The 18,368-nt window shown below is 49.1% G+C and overlaps 1 protein-coding gene across 2 annotated transcripts in view; it reads right to left on the bottom strand.

The window, feature by feature from the left end:
* The window catches only part of SUSD3 (sushi domain containing 3), a 29,117-nt gene extending 11,050 nt beyond the window's left edge, over positions 1–18,067 (bottom strand). Inside the window, exons 1-3 of one of the 2 annotated variants that reach the window (XM_050330275.1) lie at positions 17,929–18,067; positions 3,480–3,673; positions 1,919–2,034 (exon numbers count right to left, since the gene is read on the bottom strand). In XM_050330275.1, the coding sequence (XP_050186232.1) occupies positions 1,919–2,034; positions 3,480–3,673; positions 17,929–18,007 (389 nt within the window). In that variant the 5' untranslated portion in view covers positions 18,008–18,067. Of the gene's footprint in view, positions 1–1,918; positions 2,067–3,479; positions 3,674–17,928 lie in introns of both variants that reach the window. The other variant, XM_050330274.1, reaches the window with a different exon arrangement.
* Between the last annotated feature and the right edge of the window lie 301 nt (positions 18,068–18,368).

Genomic DNA, 18,368 nt, shown 5'->3' on the forward strand with positions numbered 1-18,368 from the left:
TGAACAGAGGGAGGACTTTCAGCAGCCTTTGTCCTTTTTCTCTCCAAAAAACATGTGGATGTGGACATGAGGACGTGGTTTAGTTGTGGACATGGGTGGTGGTGCTGTGTTGACAGTTCAGCTTGATGATTTTAAAGGGATTTTCCCAACCTTAATGACTCTCTGATTCTATAAAACACAAGATGACACTTCAAAGATCATTAGACACCTTGCAAGACAGGTTTGTAGGCAGAGGTGATCTCTGCCAATTAAAAGAGCCAAAAAAAAGCAGACAGGCAGAGTTCAGAGCTCTGGGCAAAGTGAGGATGTCCTCCCTACTCCAAGGTACCTTGTCTTTCAGAGATGGTCTAAGAGACACTTATTTCACTATTTCCACTCCCAGGAGTTCTCACTTTGCAGCTTTTATTCAGATTAATGCTTTGTGCATCCAGAAGTCAATCCACTTTTCCACCTCCATCACCAGCAGAGATGCAGCCACTGCACCTGGCACTCCTGCAGGGTCCAGCAGGTTTCACACAGGGCTGTGTTACTCTTTCTCCCATGGCATGGGCAGTTTGTACATCACTTCAGTTCTTTCTGACAGAGGGGATAAAGCCACACAATGTCTGCAGTGCCCCCAGGTTTCCCCCTGGAGCAGGGCTCAGTTGTTGACGTGATGGAGCAGCTCCTTCAGGAGACTGGGAGGGGAGCACAGAGGGCAGCAGGGAACTGAGAAACTCCCAGCAAAGGGAATCATTTTTGCAGCCTGATGACAGAATCAGGTCATAAAATCCAGTGTGAAGGGCTTTTCTCTTGTAAGAGAAAAATATCAAGTCATCACAGTCACGTGAATGGCTAATTTTGACAAAACTTCATTTAAAATAAATGAAAGAAAAAGGCCTTTGACATGAATAGTTTTATCAAAAAGAAAAGTGGTGATTCCCAAAGTGTCAATCAACCCTTTCATTTCAAAACTTACTTTGTGCTATCAGTAAAACCCCAATATTATGAATGACACCAAGGACTTTCATTTTTTGACTTACAAAATCCTTTCCAAGGAAACAGAAAATCTGTATTTTGGCTACAACACTCAGATTTCAAATGACAGAATTTCCCTCAGCTGGTTCCCACCCAGCTGCAGATAAAGCACACCTTGGAGCAGAGACCTTCACTAGTACCTTTCCCACTCTGCTTCCACTCCATCAGAGGGACTGGTGGGAATAGCAAGCAGGAAAAGTGAGAGGGAAACAGAGACCATGCAAAATCCTCTGCAGCAATGACTGTGAGTGGATGCTCTTGTGAGCAACAGTGGCTCAGCTCCAGCCTCCAGCCTGATGTGCTCCTGCTGCCACCATCCACACTGAGTTTTTACAATGGACTGGATTGAAGATTTGACTTCTTCCCATTCCTGTTTATAACCCTGCCCACTGACTTTCACTCTGTGCCAGAAGACAAAATCCCCCCTCCTTCCAGCACCGTGCTGGGACAGCTCTGAGGATGCTCTGCAGATGGGGAGGGGTTGGATGGCTGTGACACGGGGAGATTAATTTTCCCAGCAGTGTTCAAGGAAAGCAAAAGAAAAAAAAGAAAGAAGGAGAGAAGAAGGGAAAGCACTGCCAGTCTTTGATAACTTGAGGAGAGAAAGTCTGGGCTAGAAAATAAGACTTGTGTGTTCAGCTTCTGCATAATCCTGGGTAAATCCAGATCTGCCCAGGCCCACTGAGGTTATCTGATATTAACAGACATCAGGTGCTTAAATACTCTGGAATTCCAAGTCTTTCTATGCTTAAAGCCTGACCTACAAATTAAGGATTTTAAGTAATTAACATCATTGCAGTGCTGCAATCAGCAAATCCTTTGAAGCTCTCTGCTATCACAGCAATGGGGTCTGTATGATGAACACTCTTACACCGTTTTTAAAAACCTCTTCTTGACCTACCTTTGAGTCCTCCTCCTCTCACTTTTCTTCACACACTTGATCAGACAGCAAGTCAAGAAAGCCATGGACATCAGCAGAATGACAGCACAGCTCACAATGGAGGCAACCACTGCAACCTTAAAGCCAAAAGTCTCGTATTTGGATATGGCTGCAGCAAAGCAAACACAGAAGCACGTTTCTAAGATCAGTCCACAAAATTTATCATCCACATTTTCATTAAACCATGTTGAAGCCTACCTGCTTCACACTTCTGCTCAGTGAGGACTTTCACTTTAGTATGTGTCAAGGCACTAGAGTATCTTGGCTTCAGCTTAGAGCTGTGCAAGCTTCAAGCTGGATTATTCAAAAATCTCCTGCTTATAAGTTACTAATGAATTGTTCACAAGCATTTCACCACTGCAATTAATTAAACTCAGTGCCTTTAGTGCTGCAGTAGCTAAAAAGCACAACTCTGTTGGCAGATCAAATGCAGATGAGCTGCAGACCCTTATTAACAAGAATTGGAGCTTCAAAAACAAATGCTGATGGGGTAAATGGGCTTAAAGAAGCCCTTTAGAGCAAGGCCAGTTCCATGTAAATCACATCCTATCCAGCAGGCAGCGAACAGCAGGTGTTTCGCTGCTTGGGGAAGGATGTGGGGTGGAAGGAGTGACCTGCAGGGCTGAGTGTTCACAGGGATCAGATGCTGGAAGTGAGTTATCCAGGCGAAAGGAGTGGGAATGTGGTGTGGCACAGCTAACTCAGCTCTCTGCCAACTCACTTGAGCTGTAAGCACGTCTTGCTTCAGAATTCCTCTAGTTCTCCCAATGTCACAGTGACCAGCACCACTAAGGGTTCAGTTGAGCTCCACACAAAGCATTGCATTCTCCAGCCTCTGAGGGAAGGATTTCTCTCATTTTTATTTCATGGGATCTCTCAGACAAGAGGTCAGAATTACTGAGTGTGTGAGAGAGCACTGAGTGTGTCTGTAAGAGCAATCTATCCCCTGGGGATTCAGAATGACACAGTGTCTGAGACACAAACGGAGGTGCTCAAAGCTCAGAGGTACCAAGTTTTGCTTGGGTCTGCTTCTAGTCAAACTAGTAACAAATAAGCAGGAACACAGCCTGAAAGGTAGTTAATGTTGTTGCCATTCAAACCTGATTTGTCAAGATGGTAACTTTCCCATGTGTCTGCCCAAAGGCAACCACCCAGAACTGTTCAAAAATACCACTGTGCTTCTTTTACAGCAAAAACCTTGTTGAGAAAAGGCTGCCAGGAGATTAGAGGTTTGCACATATGCTTTGCACACTGGCTGGTCATGCCCATACATTCTCTAAGGAAGGGTACAGCTTTTAGCTGCAGCCACAGTCATTCCAGGGGCCACGATGTGAGATCAGGGATGAATCCAATCTGTGCCACGGTAATGACTGATGTCAGAGCACATATGGAGTATGATTACCCTCAGTGGGGCAACCCTGAAGAAAACTGAATTTGTCTTTTTCCTTTCAAAGATATTTAGGATGAATTCTAATGTTGCAGGAGACAGGCAGGGCAAAACAGGGAGTGGTTTGGGAAGAACCTTACGCTTGCAGGAGGGCACTCCGGCTGTCCACTGGGTGCTGTTCCCTTTCCAAACACAGGTGATGATGCCAGGTCCCTCCAGCTGGTGCTCAGAGGAGCACTGGAACATGACCACAGTCCCCACATCCGTGCCATTGCCGTGGACGACCTGGAGTGTGCCGAGGTGGGGCGGGAGGAGGCGCTGGCACTGCCCTGCAGAGCAAACACACAGCCACGAGTGAAGGTCCACTGAGGGTTTACTGATGCCAGGCTGTCAATCAGTCCCAGATAATGGCCAGAACAAATACCAGGCCTCGGGGTGGGCTGCTCTGCCAAGCACCAGCCCACAGCCAGCCCCCATGGGTGCCATTCAGCAGCTCCTCTGCCCTGACACCCAGCGCAAAGCAACTCACGTGGTGACATTACCTGCCCACACTGGCACACACTGAACACTGAAATGCTAAGAAAGAGTAATTTCTGAGTGGTGTGGTCTCCTACAGATCCCAGTCTTGTTGGACTCTGTTTAATTCAGCACACAGGCTGGCCTGTTTCATGCTGGGAGTATTCATTACACACCCTCCCCCACGCGAATTTCCAAGATCTAATGGATGGATCACATACTTCAGACTACTTGGTAGCATCTTGGCGTGATCCTACAGAAAATTCCTATCTTTAGGAGCACTGCACCTCTGTTTGGCTTGGCTGAAAGGGGTCAAGGGGGTGGAAACCACAGAGAGAAACATACACATACAACAACTTATCTCCCTTTTCAAGTGATAAACTCTGCTTTAAAGTAGATCACTAAATTTAAGTACATTTTTATTCATTCAACTTTTCTCTTTCTATTTCTTTGTTGTTCATACAGCTGCCCTTTGAGCCATGGAGCTGTTCTCCCCTCGGCCACCTAATGTCAGCCACTAACTTTATACACTGAGTTTTGCTGTCACAGCATTCCTTGTTCACGCTCATTTTAAACACAAACTTTAATGGTGTGCCATTAAGACAACACAAAACACCCAGATAACTTCAAAGGTAACAACAGTAAATATATTTTCTGCTTCTGCACACGTGCACTGAGAGAATTTGGAAACTTTTATATAATCTTTGTGGGTTTTTTAACGTTTGCTAAATACCAGCACTGCCTATGGATCAGAGCACAAGCTCCCTGTTTTTCACTGGATTTCCAAAGGATTTGAGGAGACTCAACCGCAGTTGCCAGGCCAGGCTTGCAAGCACTATGACACACACAAAAATATTAAATGGGGGAAAATACACTTCCCAAATGATAGCCTCCTCGAGAACATCTTGACAGGACCACATGTTGTTAGCAAGTCTATTTTATTTTTAATGCTGAAACTCCCCCGTGTCATGAACCCTCGTTAAGCTCCCGGGATGACACCACGGCAGGCAGGCTGCCCACCTCACCCTCTCCAATTCACGCTCTTAAAACCCCTGCCCCCGGCAAGCAAACCCAAAGGAATCTCAGCAAAAGACCAAACAAAAGCCATGCAGACAATTACTGCGCTAATCTACTGAGTAAATACCTACCAAGCACTGGCTTTGTAAACCATCCCTCTCTCGTTCCACGCAGATTATTTCTGTTTGTTTTGCCACTTCCTTCAGCAGCTTACTACGGCAGCAATTTGCCTCAATGGGAGCAAACATTTTCCAGGGGGTGGTTTCCCTTCATCTCTTGTCCTTCCCGCCCACATCCCATTCCTTGAACACACGGGATGCATTGGACAACTTCCCTTCTCGCTCCAGATGAGCGTTAAGAGTTTGGGCTTTTTAGTTTAATCACTCGGTGACTTATCACAAAAATACACTGTCCTAAACTGGAAAATGAAGAGTTTACATACAGGTATAGGTGGGTTTTTTGTTTGCATTTTACAATTTCAAGGCTATTTTTGGAGATCACATTCTTAGAGTTCATGAGATGCAGAAAGTAATTCAGGGCCGAATTTGACTCGAAACACACTCACTGGGCCACCAGAGCAGCCTCAGGAGAGGCATTCAGCAGACTTGCCAGTTTACCTGGGCTTGTTACTCACCCTCTGCTCTCCAAAGAACAGATCATTTCCCCCTGGATCCTTTTATTTTCAAGACATATTTCATTTAAACAAGCGTTGACCATCCTGAGTAAGAAGTGCAGCTGTGGCTGGTTGAGGTGCTTTGACCCTTCCCTGCCCATGGTAGTTTATGCCAAGTGGTTAAAACTTCTGGGTGCCAGTGACCTTGTCAGCATCACTCTCAGCCATTCAAATGTTTTTCTCCACTTGAGCACCACAAAGGTTTCTAACAGCCAATGTCCCATGAAACCCTGGGTGTTTCCTTGCTCTGGCCTGGGCTGCAACAGGATCATGAATAATTCCCAGAGGATCATTCCCACATGAATGTAACTGGGGCCAGAACCCCAGAGGGGCATCTTAACAATAGCTTAACAGAGAGATACAGGCCCAAAAGCTTCTATACCTGAGCAGAAAGTTCATCAACCATTTCATGTGCCTGCATTTGAGCAGAGGAGAAGCACCATTTCTTCTTCTAAGAGCTTCTCAGCACCATTTCTTCCCACTAAAGTCAAAGCATTAAATGTGCTGCTGCTTTTTGTTCTCTACAAATGCCTTTACTGAAATGCCCAGATGGAGTTTTGCCAGGATGATTTTGTGAATTTCATCCAAGTTGAGATTTAGCATCTCTGGATAAAATTCGCCCTAATTTTCATCAGCAATTGCCTCCTGAAAACTCATTTGGAAAACCCTTCCTGTTAGCTCTAGCACTATCTGTAATGTTTTTGTGCTCAACCACTGCACTCACTTTTCTGCTGGGTTAATTTTACCTTTCCATCTCCAGAAAATCATGTTTAAGTAAGCTTCCATCCTCATAATTATGCAAGCAGATGTTCCACATAGTCTACTCCTTTGAATACTCTTCAGGCATGTTTATCTGACTAAATCTATCACAATCAAGAATATTATTATTGTTTGTATTAATATATTTATATTTTGTATTTCAGCTGAGACAGGTGTCTGAGGCTGCACTGCTGCCTGAAGCAAAACAACAACATTTGTGCTGACCAGATTTACATTTTGCTTTGCGTTTCTTGTATAAATATTTAGAAAATGTCATGTTCAGGTCTTGTTTTGCAGTAACATCACCCAGAAATGTAAAAATGAAAAACTGTAACATTGAATAAACCCTCTAATTAGAGGGCTGGAGCCCCTCTGACAGGCTGGGAGTGCTGGGGTTTTTCAGCCTTCAGAAGAGAAAACTCCAGGGAGAGCTGAGAGCCCCTTCCAGTGCCTAAAAGGACTCCACGAGAGTTGGGGAGGGACTTTGGATAAGAGCCTACAGGGACAGGACAAGAGGGAACAGCTTCCCACTGCCAGAAGGCAGGATTAGATGGGATATTGGGAAGGAATTCCTCCCTGTGAGGGTGGGCAGGCCCTGGCACAGGTTGCCCAGAGAAGCTGTGGCTGCCCCATCCCTGGAAGTGTCCAAGGCCAGGTTGGACGGGGCTTGGAGCAACCTGGGACAGTGGAAGGTGTCCCTGCCCATGGCAAAGAGGTGGAACTGGATGAGCTTTAAAGTCCCTCCCAACCCAAACCGTGCTGTGGTTCTGTGGTTCTAGGATTCAAGGTCCTGCAACAACTTCTGCAGCTCCTTGCAAAGCAGGAGCTGATTTACACACACACATCTCTCACACCGAGAGGATACCCAGGGTCCAGAAAGCCCCTGGATCTGATGCTGCTGCTTGCCAGCATGGAACAGCACTGGCCACAGCAAAACAGATTATTGCACATGACAGATAACTGTCCTCAAAGCAAAGACACCGAAGCACAGCGTCCTCCATGAATTCTTAATCCACCCCAACCTCCAGGTTCAGAAACAGCCACACGCAGAATTTCCAGGCGGTGAAAAACAGAGAGCAACGCCAGAATTAAAAAACAAAATAATCCAAAATATCTCTTCTCATGCACAGCCAGGATTATCTGTATTGCAAAATCAATTTGTCAAAAAGAGGAACCATATGGTTTCGCTGTCGGCAAGCTCTGGGTTTATGGTTATGTTTTGCTGATAAGAAAAAAAAGAAATGAGAGAGCAACCCAGGCACGCCTGCCCCGTAAACATTTCCTGTGCTCCTTCCACGTGAAACAGAGACTAAAAATCAAACACATTGCATAAGTACCTACCAGAATTATCTAAACTACGGGAGTAATTACCTGGAAGCACGTCAGCAAGGCTGCCACTCGCTGTCTGTGCAGACAGGGAGCGATCCATGCCTTCGCCTCATTATTCCCAAACACACAGCTCACCCCTTTGCATTGCTTATTGCTGGCTACTTAATGTCACTAAAACAATGCTGGAATAACCAGATGCCTGATTAAGAGGCATGAGGTTCTATCAGCCCTGCAGAAAATAAACATGCTGATATTATTTCTGCGAGTCCCTTCTCTCACAGAAACGCACCTCGGAAATCAGCGGCCCTGAAATCTCTGCCATGAGGTTGAGCACCCACAGCAGCCTCGCAGAAGAGCTCTAGGAAGAGCCTGCTGTGTCACAAAGCAAAAGAACAGCAGCTAGAAGTGAGACGTGAAAAAAAGCAGATGTAGCAGAAGCATCTTGTGGAGAGTGAAACCGGCTGGCCCTGGCCATGCCTTTGCTCCCTTGCAGAGCTGGCCACAAGTCCTGCCAGGGAGGGGCTTTTAGAGCAACAAAAGGCTACCCAGGAGCTGATCCTCCCACAAGAAAATCCAGATGCTGGCATAGCTTTTTAAGGAATTAGTGTTAAACATGACACCAGGCCAGAAGTAAAAGGGCAGGGGAGATCGAGGCTCTTGAAGCTGCAAAGATTGAATGAGGTCCCCAGCTGTGCTGCAGCCACTGGAAAGCTGCTGTGGAGATGTTGGAAAGCTCTTACAGACCTGCCTGCCTTCCAGCACGCAGGGACAGCCCTATGAAGTTACTCCCCAGGGAAGGTTTTGGAGGTCCAGGGGTGGTACCTGCCCGATGTAAGCATTTCCAAATTAAAATCCTCCCAATAAAACATTCCAGGTTTCTATTGATAGAATTAACTTTTAAATTGTGGAAGAGGGAACCCAATTTCTGATCATTCTCACAGGCCACTTTGAAAATGCTTTTTCAAAAGAGCCTATTCTCCCATTAATAAGTAATTTCCGTGCAATTAAGAGAGAAAGAGGGAAGGAGAGCAAGAAGATATTTGAAGTGAGTTTCTTTCTATGTTTACACATCCATGCTCAAATAAGCTCTCTGCTCACACCTCTGTTACAGGAGACACCTCAGGCTCACTCCTACCCATTGGCCTCATTTTATTCTGTGGTCTGTTTTGTTGGTAAAACTGATTTTTCAGCACATGCAATTAACAACACGCCAAGGTTGTGCAGCACAAAGGGGTGCTGAGACTCCCACGTCAGACTGAGTCTCATCTGTCCATTTTGGGCAGCGTTGCTTTCACGGAATCACAGACTGGTTTGGGTTGGAAGGGACTCTTAAAGACCACCTCATTCCAACCCCTGCCATGGGCAGGACACCTTCCACTAGCCCAGGTTGCTCCAAGCCCCATCCAACCTGGCCTTGGACACTTCCAGGGATCCAGGGGCAGCCACAGCTTCTCTGGGCAACCTGTGCCAGGGCCTGCCCACCCTCCCAGGGAAGGATTTCTTCCCAGTATCCCTCTAACCTGGGCTTTGATAGATGAAGGATGGAAAACCCTCCTTTGAGACCTTTCCATGCCTGCTAAGGTAGCAGCAATCATCAGATAGCAGCAAATCCTTGACTTCCATCTCCCAAAGAAACCCTGCTGCAAAAATCTTACATCCACACCCGAAGCAGACAAATTCAGTTTGTCTCGTTGCCAATACTGATGGACCAAGATGTAGGAGCCAGCACTAAACACTTCCCAGCTCCACTCTGGAATAGTAGGGGCTGAAAGCAACTTAAATTCCTGTAAAATCCAAGCTACCTATCACCCAAGTGCTAGATTAGGGCTTGATGGCAACACGTGCCATCCACTCCGATTTCAAACATAAATAATGGGTAGGATTGCTGTAAAGTGATTCTTACCAATGTGGTTTATGTTACTCTGCTAGGACAGGATTTGTTCCAGTCACCATACTACCCTCACCATGATTGATTTATCTTGCCAATTTACATCAAAGTCAGGTTATTCTCATCTGTAGATTTTACTTCTGGATCTAGAAATGAGGGCAACACCGAGTATTTATCTTCTTGTGGCACCCACTGAATGAAAAATAAGAACTGAATGAAAAATGAGGTAATTTTTTATCTAAATCAATCAATATCTCTCTCTCTCTCTCTCTCTCCACTATGGAGCACACCAGAATGATGCTTAATTCAAGCTGTTCCCAATTAAAAATGGCCCATGGAAGTAATGCCAACAGTTCTTTTGTGATAGTTTAGTGAATGGAGCTATTAGTGCTGATGGTTCCCCTCCTTGGCATTCTAAAGCAGATGATAAATAAATTACATATTTGCACAAAGCAGAGTTCATGGCTTGGTTTCTAAACCCAAGATCCTAAGGAGAATACAGTTAAAAGGAATAACTTGAAATGAGCTTTCCACCTGCACTTCAGTGTATCAAATGCCCCACAGGTGATCTCAGCAGGATGCCACCACCAAAAGCCAAGGCTCCCAGAGTCAAGTCCCAGCAGGCAGCCAGGGATCAGCCCTGGCTCCTCTTGCCTCCAAAGCCTGCTAGAACTGCTTCTTGCATAATGAGCACTGGTATTCACAAGAAGAGCAGAAGTAACTGGTTACACAATACCACCTTCTTCTACAGATGGTCCTCAGCCTCCCCCATGCATCTCCACACCCGCAGCCTCCCAGAGGTTCACATTCCAAGCAAGATGAAAGTGTTACCCCAGGATCTGCCACCCCATCTTCAGGGAAAGCCAAGCAGAATCGGGGACGTGAGAAGCGACAAAGCAACAAGGCAAATGAATCCATCAGCTCCACTCTGAATTTCAAATCTGCAGGTCAGGAATGTTTCTACGTGATTTTCCTTCTCTCTGGGGAATAACAAAGAGGAGCATCCCTGCACCTTCCCTCTGCCCCCAGGCTCCTCTGTCCTCAGCAAGCTTTTGAGAGCTGCTGGTGGAAGTGTCCTTCACTGGGCTGGTGAAGTCTGGAGTTTATAGTCTCAACTTTCACCATTAGTTTTGCCCAGTGCTCATGAATAACCTCTCATTTGTTAAACCTTGTGCAGCCAACTGCAGATGGAGCAAAGCAATCCACGGGCTCCACGATCCACACCTTGCATATCTTCTAATTTTCATAATTTTCCCTTTTCCATAGTCAAGATAAGCATGATCCGGGACCAGTGCTCAAAGCATTTTTCATCATCACAATAACTGCAAGAAAACAAGCACTGCAAAGATTAATGAAAGTTAAACAAATGTGCTAAAGAAAGGCAGTGACTTTGGGAAATACGGATTTCAGCAGGCAACTCAATATAGTCAGCAATTTGCTGTGAGGGTGGGGAGGCCCTGGCACAGGTTGCCCAGAGAAACTGTGGCTGAGAAGGACAAGAGGGTAAAGGACAGAAAATTACTATCTGAACACACCTGATGGAAACCTGAGTCTGAATATGATGTGCTGGCAACATCAGACATCTCCTGCTTTTAACATGGTTTTCAGTGTTCTGTTTAATTTTCAACTGGCAGGGCTGAAATCCAGCGCTCCGCTGGAAAGCCAGCCACCAGAGAAGTCAAGAGAAACCCCCCACACCTATTTCCACAGGGGAAATGCATGTCTGTTAGGAGCCAGGGATAGAGGAAGGATGAAGGATGGCCCAGACAATGGGCAGGGCAGAGGCTGCAGTAGCCATGGGGAGGGCAGCATCCCCCTGCATCCACTGCCTGCACCCCAACACTGCTCCACTCTCCTCCACCCCAGCAATCTTCTCCAACTACCCTGGGCACTGCAGGCCACAGAGCTCAGCCTGGCTGTGTATTTGCCCTGCCTGGCCCCAGGTTATCTGCCTGCAGCAGCTCTTGGGTCTGGATTGTGCACTGCACCGATAAGAGCAGATGTGCCCCAGAGATGCAGCTCGTGGCCTCTCGCTCCTGCATGACGTTTGCCACGCTGGGCACAACCTCTGTGGAGGGCAGAAAGCCCTGTTGGTTGGGGGAAATTGCACTGACCTGGCCTGCCTTGGTGAAAAAATTCTCAAGTGGGAAAGGTCCAGAGCTGGACAAAAGACACTTTGTGCGTTAAAATATCCACCCCAAACGTGAAGTTTTAGGTGGGTCAGAACTGCACGCTATTTGATGGTGATACACTCATTTTTTTGCCAAAAAGCCCCAAAACATGGGACAATTTCCAATCACCCTGTTAAGCAAAAACAGCTTGAATGCTACAGACCTTGCCTGCATTCACTCCCTCTGGCTGGCCCACTTTGGCTTCTCCAAGTCCTTCTTCCTTCCCAACAGCAACCTCAAGCTGCTCCTGCCCTTGGTTCGCTGTGCTGAGCTGTGAAATGCACGCTACAAAGCTGTGACCTGGCATCCACAAACTGTCAGCAAGGATTTCTGCGAATAATTGATTTTTTCAGACACCAGCCTGAAAAAGTTAGCAATAGCACGCCTTCCATTATGGTGACAGAAATCATTCATGGGCTGAGAAACCAACAGCCAGATTTAAAACCCTCCTCTGTGGTTTTGTCACTTCTCATTTTTCTCCTCTCCTGGATGGTCCTTCTCCTGACAGGCTTCTGTCACGATGGCTCTGCCATTGCTGGGCTTCACCCAGACAGGGGTGCAGCCACTGCCTGGCCACAGACACCAAAGCAACCTGCAAACTGCACGGTGTGAAAGCCAGGCAGCTCCTGCCAGGACCAGCAATGATTAACAGCATGGGGCAATGAGCACAGCTGCTTTCAGCCTCCCCGGCCACAGGAATTGGTGAAAGGTGGCATGAAGATTGACAGGAATGCCAGTATCAGGGACAGGGAACCAGCCCATCGTGTTTACTTTTTCCCATTAAAAAAGTCAATGATTTGAGGTGAGTTATATGCAGAATGACAAGTAGCTCGAGAGAGCAGAGCAGAGGACAGCAGCCCCATGCCCTCCCCTTCTTTGTACTGCACACAGCCAGGGAACTCAGACCTGCCCCTGCAAATTCAGCTAAAGCACTGGCAGCTTTTGGGCAGCCAGATTAAAATGAATGAAAAACTTAGTCCTAATCTAAATTTCTGCATGTATTAATAGCAATGGGCCAAACACCAGAGCTCTCTTGCCCATGTAAAAACTGCTCCTGGCTTCATGGGGCACCACTTTTTAGAGCAAGGCAGAACCTGTGTGCCCAGTCCAGATGCCTCTTATGACCCAATCAGCTGCCAAAGGTCTTGGAAATAACTGCAGCTCTGGGCAGAAACCCTGCTGGGTGTAATTCTGCTCTTTTACGTGAAGGCATAAATTTTTTGCTCTTCTGAACAGGAGGAATCAAAAACCAAAACGTGCCCTTTGCACCTCTCTGAGCCACCACGGCCCAAATCACCCTCCCACACGCTGTTCCCAGCCCACATATGCACTCAGGGAATTTTGTACATCATCTCTTCCCTTCACCCTACTTGACTTCTGTCCCCATTTTCACCTCTGCTCAAAACCATTCCAAATCAAAGCTCCTCTGCTTAGGAGTCTGGTACACACGAGCAGCATTGCATCTGGCTTTATTTCGTCCCAGAAATGATAATGGAGTGGTGGCTCCCAGGTCTGCTGGAGGAAAGGCGAGCAGTTAACCCGTCCCCTTCCTGGCAGCTGCTGCTCCAACCACTGAGGCAGCTGTCAGCACTGCCTCCCTGAGCAGCTACAGACCCCCTAAAGGTGCTGCTGAGCCACAGGGGGCTCTGCTCTGCTGGTAAAGGCTCCAAAGTAACCCAAGCATTAGCCCAACCCCATCCCCGAGACCCTCAGCAGATACAGGAATTGATTTATTTTGGGGAGCGGTTGCTCATTCTGCAACTTCTGCATTTCCCTCTGACATCTGACAACCGAAATGCGAGAGAGACAGACTTCCATGCAGACTGCAAAATCATCTCTCTGCCAATCCTGATCCACTGAGCTAGTCAAAACTGTTCCCCAGAAGAACACGCTGGCTCATCTACGGCTGCATTTCAAAGACAGCGTGTCAATAAAATGCCTAAGTGAAAACCAGCAATTGTCCTACACGTTGGCTTGTCCCCACCACAATACTGAAGGCAAGACTCTGCAGTGCACATAAAAAGCCAGTTGCAATCGTGATTAATAAGCCAAATCGTGCTAATTCCAGCACAGTTACAAATCTCTTTGCTGTGCAGTTGCAGAGGTGCATGGGGAGGCTCCGCTTTCTCATGGCAAAGGTCCAAGGATCTCCCAGCTCTGCTGTGGTGGGAACAGCAAAACCAGCAGCAGTTTGGCCCTTGAGAATGGACCACATCTGTGGTCACAGCTAACTTTCTGGGGAAAGTTAACCACTGGCACTGGGGTGTTCTGTTTCTGTGTTTTAAGAACTGACTTGTGATTTCTTTAAATATCAGTGTTTTGGGTCTAAAGCATTCAGCTCACATCATTCCCTAGCTGAAATTCAGAAGCCTAATCATAGTCTGTCTCTCTAACCCAGGTAATTTCAGGGTAGCTAGGACGAAGCATTGGAGAGAGCCACAGGGAACAATCTTGCACTGTGGAGGACTCAGAAAACCCAATGACTCTTTTCCTTCTCCGTTTGGTACTGTTCTGGAGTCTTAATGACAAGCACAAAAATCCTTCCCCTTCCTACCCTCAGTATCAATGCCTGGTGCAAATGCCTGACCACCCAGATTAACATCTTGCATGTACAGGAGATAAAACCAATTAGCAGTCATTGTGCAACTGTCACTTCTTTTACTTTACTTAACACAAGGTTTGTCTGTGATCTCGTGGGAGAACAAGAAAGGAGGAACAACCCTGAGGAAACTACAAGCCCGCACATTCCAAGTTGTGTCACATTCTGCCCCGTGGAAATGGAAAATCCGGGATCGACATTTTCTTGCCGAGCCTAAAAACTGAGTGGAACGTCAGGATGGGAGGGACAAGGCGAGAAACCCCTGTGCAGCCTTTCTGCAGAGCAGCAGTGCTCCTGGCTTTGAAGAACAATTTTGCTTTTGCCTTCCTGGAAGAGAAACTGTAAGTTCTTAGCGACACGATTTCAGTTTCCGCGCTGGCGAGGAAACTCAGAAAAATAAAGTTGTTGTATGAAAAGAACAGACACCTCAAGTCACACCACAGATGCACCCATCCTGATACCTGCACTCCACCACAGCCACCAACAGCCATCCAGGGGACACCTTAGCCAACACGTGGTGATGATCCCTCTTCCACCCTCCAGCAAACTGCAGTTTGTGTCTGTCCTCATCCAGAGACCCTGCCTCTTCCCTTCAGTGGTGTCTGCTAGGTAATTCCTTCCACAGCTTGGCCTGGAGGGAGCATTCACAACGTCCTGCAGCATGTCCCACCTTGTGAAACCTCTCCCCCTCCCTGGTTTGGGAAGCAGAAGGGCGAGAAAGAACCACAACTACAGACAAGAGCCCAGCAGAGAGACCTACTCGTTTATAACCTGTCAAAATGAGTGTTTCTGCCGTGTCCTGCATTTCTTTTCCCTTTGTCTGTGGTTGTAGATGCCTCTCTGTGTTTACAGAAGTATGTGCTGCCTGGTCTGAAAGAACTACAGGATGGCATTAAGGAATGAGGGAGGAATCCCACCAAAAGCAAGGTACCACCCTGGAAAACCAGAGGGCCAGAGCCTCCAGTTTCAGCAACACAGAGACTAAAAATAATGATACACCTTCGTTACTCCTTCTTCCTATTTCACCCAAAATGCCCCCAGTATAATCTGAGCAGCTCCAGAGGCACCAGTATCCCAGTGGCAAGGCAGCGATTCCCACAGGGCAGGAGAGCTCTCAGGGCACCACTGACACACTGACACAGTTCAGAATGCCAGAGGCTTTTCCGGAGAATTTTAACGAGCCTGGCAGGCTCTGGTCGATGAGTGTCCACAGGACACTGCTGCAGCGAGGCAATAACGCCGGGACGCTGCTGTGACAGCAAAACCACCACGGCACGGCAGGAACACAGAACAGCGCTCCAAATATCGCTTCAAAACGTGAGAGGCTGAACCGCAGAACACTCCTTCTCAGCTTCCAGACATTTGCTGTGATCTTCCCCCGCCCCGTGCTCCCACCCTGCACATCTGCTGACCTTCCCCAGGGTAAGCCAGGCTCCCCACAGCTCCTCCGGGAAGCGCCCCGATAACCCTCCCCAAACACAGGGTGGGATCGTTCTCCCTGCTCCCGTCAGAGGGAGACCCGTTCTTCAAAACAAGGCGAGACCAGGAAAAGCAGAGGGTGTTTGAATCTCACAGCTGCGTCTCAGGAAGCTGAAAGACCCTCTAAGTGCATCAAGGGTGTGCCAAGGAACTTCCTTTAATCTCTCTCTCATTCACACATTAATTCAAATGGAAATCTTGCCGTATTTTTTTTTTTTTCATCCTGTCAAAAGGAACACGTGAGGGAGTTTATCAGTGCAAATCTTTATTATCACCCTATTGCTCACCGCCTGTAATAGTGGAAGGGGGCACTCAGCATGAAAAAGGATCACCAATAATTACACGATGCAATGAAAGACACTGTATAAATACAGTCGGCAGCAAACACTGATGCATGAATAACACGGTCGCATTTAAATGAAGCATCCTGAACAAGAGTCTGTAGATACCTGAGGGATTAACTGAGGGTGGATTTCTTATCTGAACGCCAAACATTTTTTTTGGATCCCACACTTGTGGCAGCTTTGTCACAGATTAACCTGTAAAGAAGGCCGAGTGTAACACAGCACATGCCGCTTCCAAAATCATCTTAGTGTGGGCAAACCCATCCCCACACAAGACTTTGACACAACAAATAAAAGCAGCCAAATATACATGCTTTCAAAAAAAAAAGAAAGAAAGTCAATAATTTGCAACACTATCAAACTAGAGCAACAGGGTCTACACTTGGGTTTGAGTTGATTCTCTAAGTAGGTTTCCCAGAACTTGTTTCACATTTTCAAATGAACTGCTCTATTAAATTCAAATTAAATGCACAGTTAAGCACATTCAGAGGATGCAATTTAAAGCATCGCTACACTGGTAGCCCAAATATGTTTGCTCACTTCTATGGGCACAACAAAATCAGGCCATAAAGTCCGTTAGAAGTCTCACGAGCAGATTCAAGCACAGGGATATAAGGGGACAGGCTGCTCACAAGAAGGAGGACCCTGGATTTCAGGAGTGCCACCAGCCCTGCTTGCACTGAAGCCAGGGAAAAGCCCTGTGATCTGCAGGATGGAGGAAGAAACCCGAGCGACCAGGAACTCCCCGCAGCTGCACCAAGCTCCAGCATTCCTCCATCCCACCCGGCTCCCGAGCTCCAGAGCCAGCTGTGGCTGGGACCAAGCAGCTCCCACTGCCCGGGCCAGCGGGTGCAGGCCATGGCTCTGCTCACTCCGGGCACAGACATCCACCAAGGCCACGGCCCGTGCAGTGGGCATGTCCTGCCAGTTTAGGGCCAGACCCTCTGCCATCTCCCATTATCCCCAAATTATTGGACCCCCTCGAGCCAAAGAGGTTCTGAAAGGATGTTATGGTCTGTGCAATCGAACTGAGTACCAAAACTCAAGGGAAGAGAAAGAAGAGGAAGCAAACCGCTTCTATCGGTTCCTCATTCCACCCCTCAGTGCATTATCATATGCCATTAAAATGCGGATATCTTCATTTCCTACCCAGCCAAGTGACATGTGCCCAGGGACGATGTCTCCGAGGACCAGCAGCTCCCATCCCTGGGACATTTCCCTCCGTACCCACGCACCCGGACCCAGTGCCCGCGGCCACCACAGCGAACGAACCCCAAACTCCCATCGCTGAACCCCAGCACTCCCTCTCTGAGAGCAATTCTCCCCGGCGCTCGGGCTGCTACTCAGCCCCGCTCCGACCGCCGTCCCCGGGGATGCCCGGCCCGCTCATCCCCCGAACGCAGCCCTGGCAAAGCCGTCCCGGGGTCTCCGGGACCCGCTGGGACCCCCCGTGCCCGGGGCGGCCCCGGGACACCCGCCCCGAGCCGCTGCGCCCCCGAGAGCTCCAAGGGACGGGCGAGAACCCCCCTCCTCCGGCGCTCCGCGGCTGCGGGGACCGGCCCGGAGCCGGCAGAGAGCGGGACGGGAGGGGGTCCGGGTCTGAGCGGGGGGTACCGCAGCCCCGCCGTGCTCTCCCGCACCCCTTCGCGGGTACACGCACCTCTGTCCGGGGGCACCGCATCCTGCTCCGGCCGCCCCGCATCCCTGCGCCGCGGGGATCCCGCACCCTGCCCAGGCTCCGGCGCTAAGCCCCGCCGGCATCCCGCTTCCCCTCCGCTGCGGCGCGGGAGGCAACTTGTGCGGTCGTACCTGCGTGTCCGCGGGGGCCGTCCCGCCCCAGCGCGGGGGTCCGCGGCGCGTCCAGCGCGGGCGCTGTGGCTGCCGGCATGGCCCCGCCGAGCCCAGCAGAGCCCAGCAGAGCCCAGCCCAGCCCGGCCCGCCCGGCAGGTGCACCCGCGCCGCCTCCGCCCGCCCTGCGCCGGGGCCGGGCCGGGGCAGCGGGGGGGCCCGTCCCGAGGGAGCCGCGGCCCCGTCAGCCCCGCCGGGCGCCCTCCCCGCAGCCCCCGCGGGGCGGGGAGGAGGGCAGGGCCGGGGAGGAGGGGCCGGAGCACCGGGCAGCGCCGGGCCTGACACCCCCGGGGCTCGGCCCGGCCCGCGCCGCCCTCCCCGAGCGGCCTGGCGGGGATGCGGCACCGCCTGCGGCACCGGGCAGGGGCTGCTGCCTGCCCTGCCTGCTGCCTGCCCTGCCT

The sequence above is a fragment of the Myiozetetes cayanensis genome, unplaced genomic scaffold, assembly GCF_022539395.1.
Source record: "Myiozetetes cayanensis isolate MyiCay16 unplaced genomic scaffold, myiCay2020 scf40, whole genome shotgun sequence".
In the NCBI taxonomy this organism is placed as follows: Eukaryota; Metazoa; Chordata; class Aves; order Passeriformes; family Tyrannidae; genus Myiozetetes; species Myiozetetes cayanensis.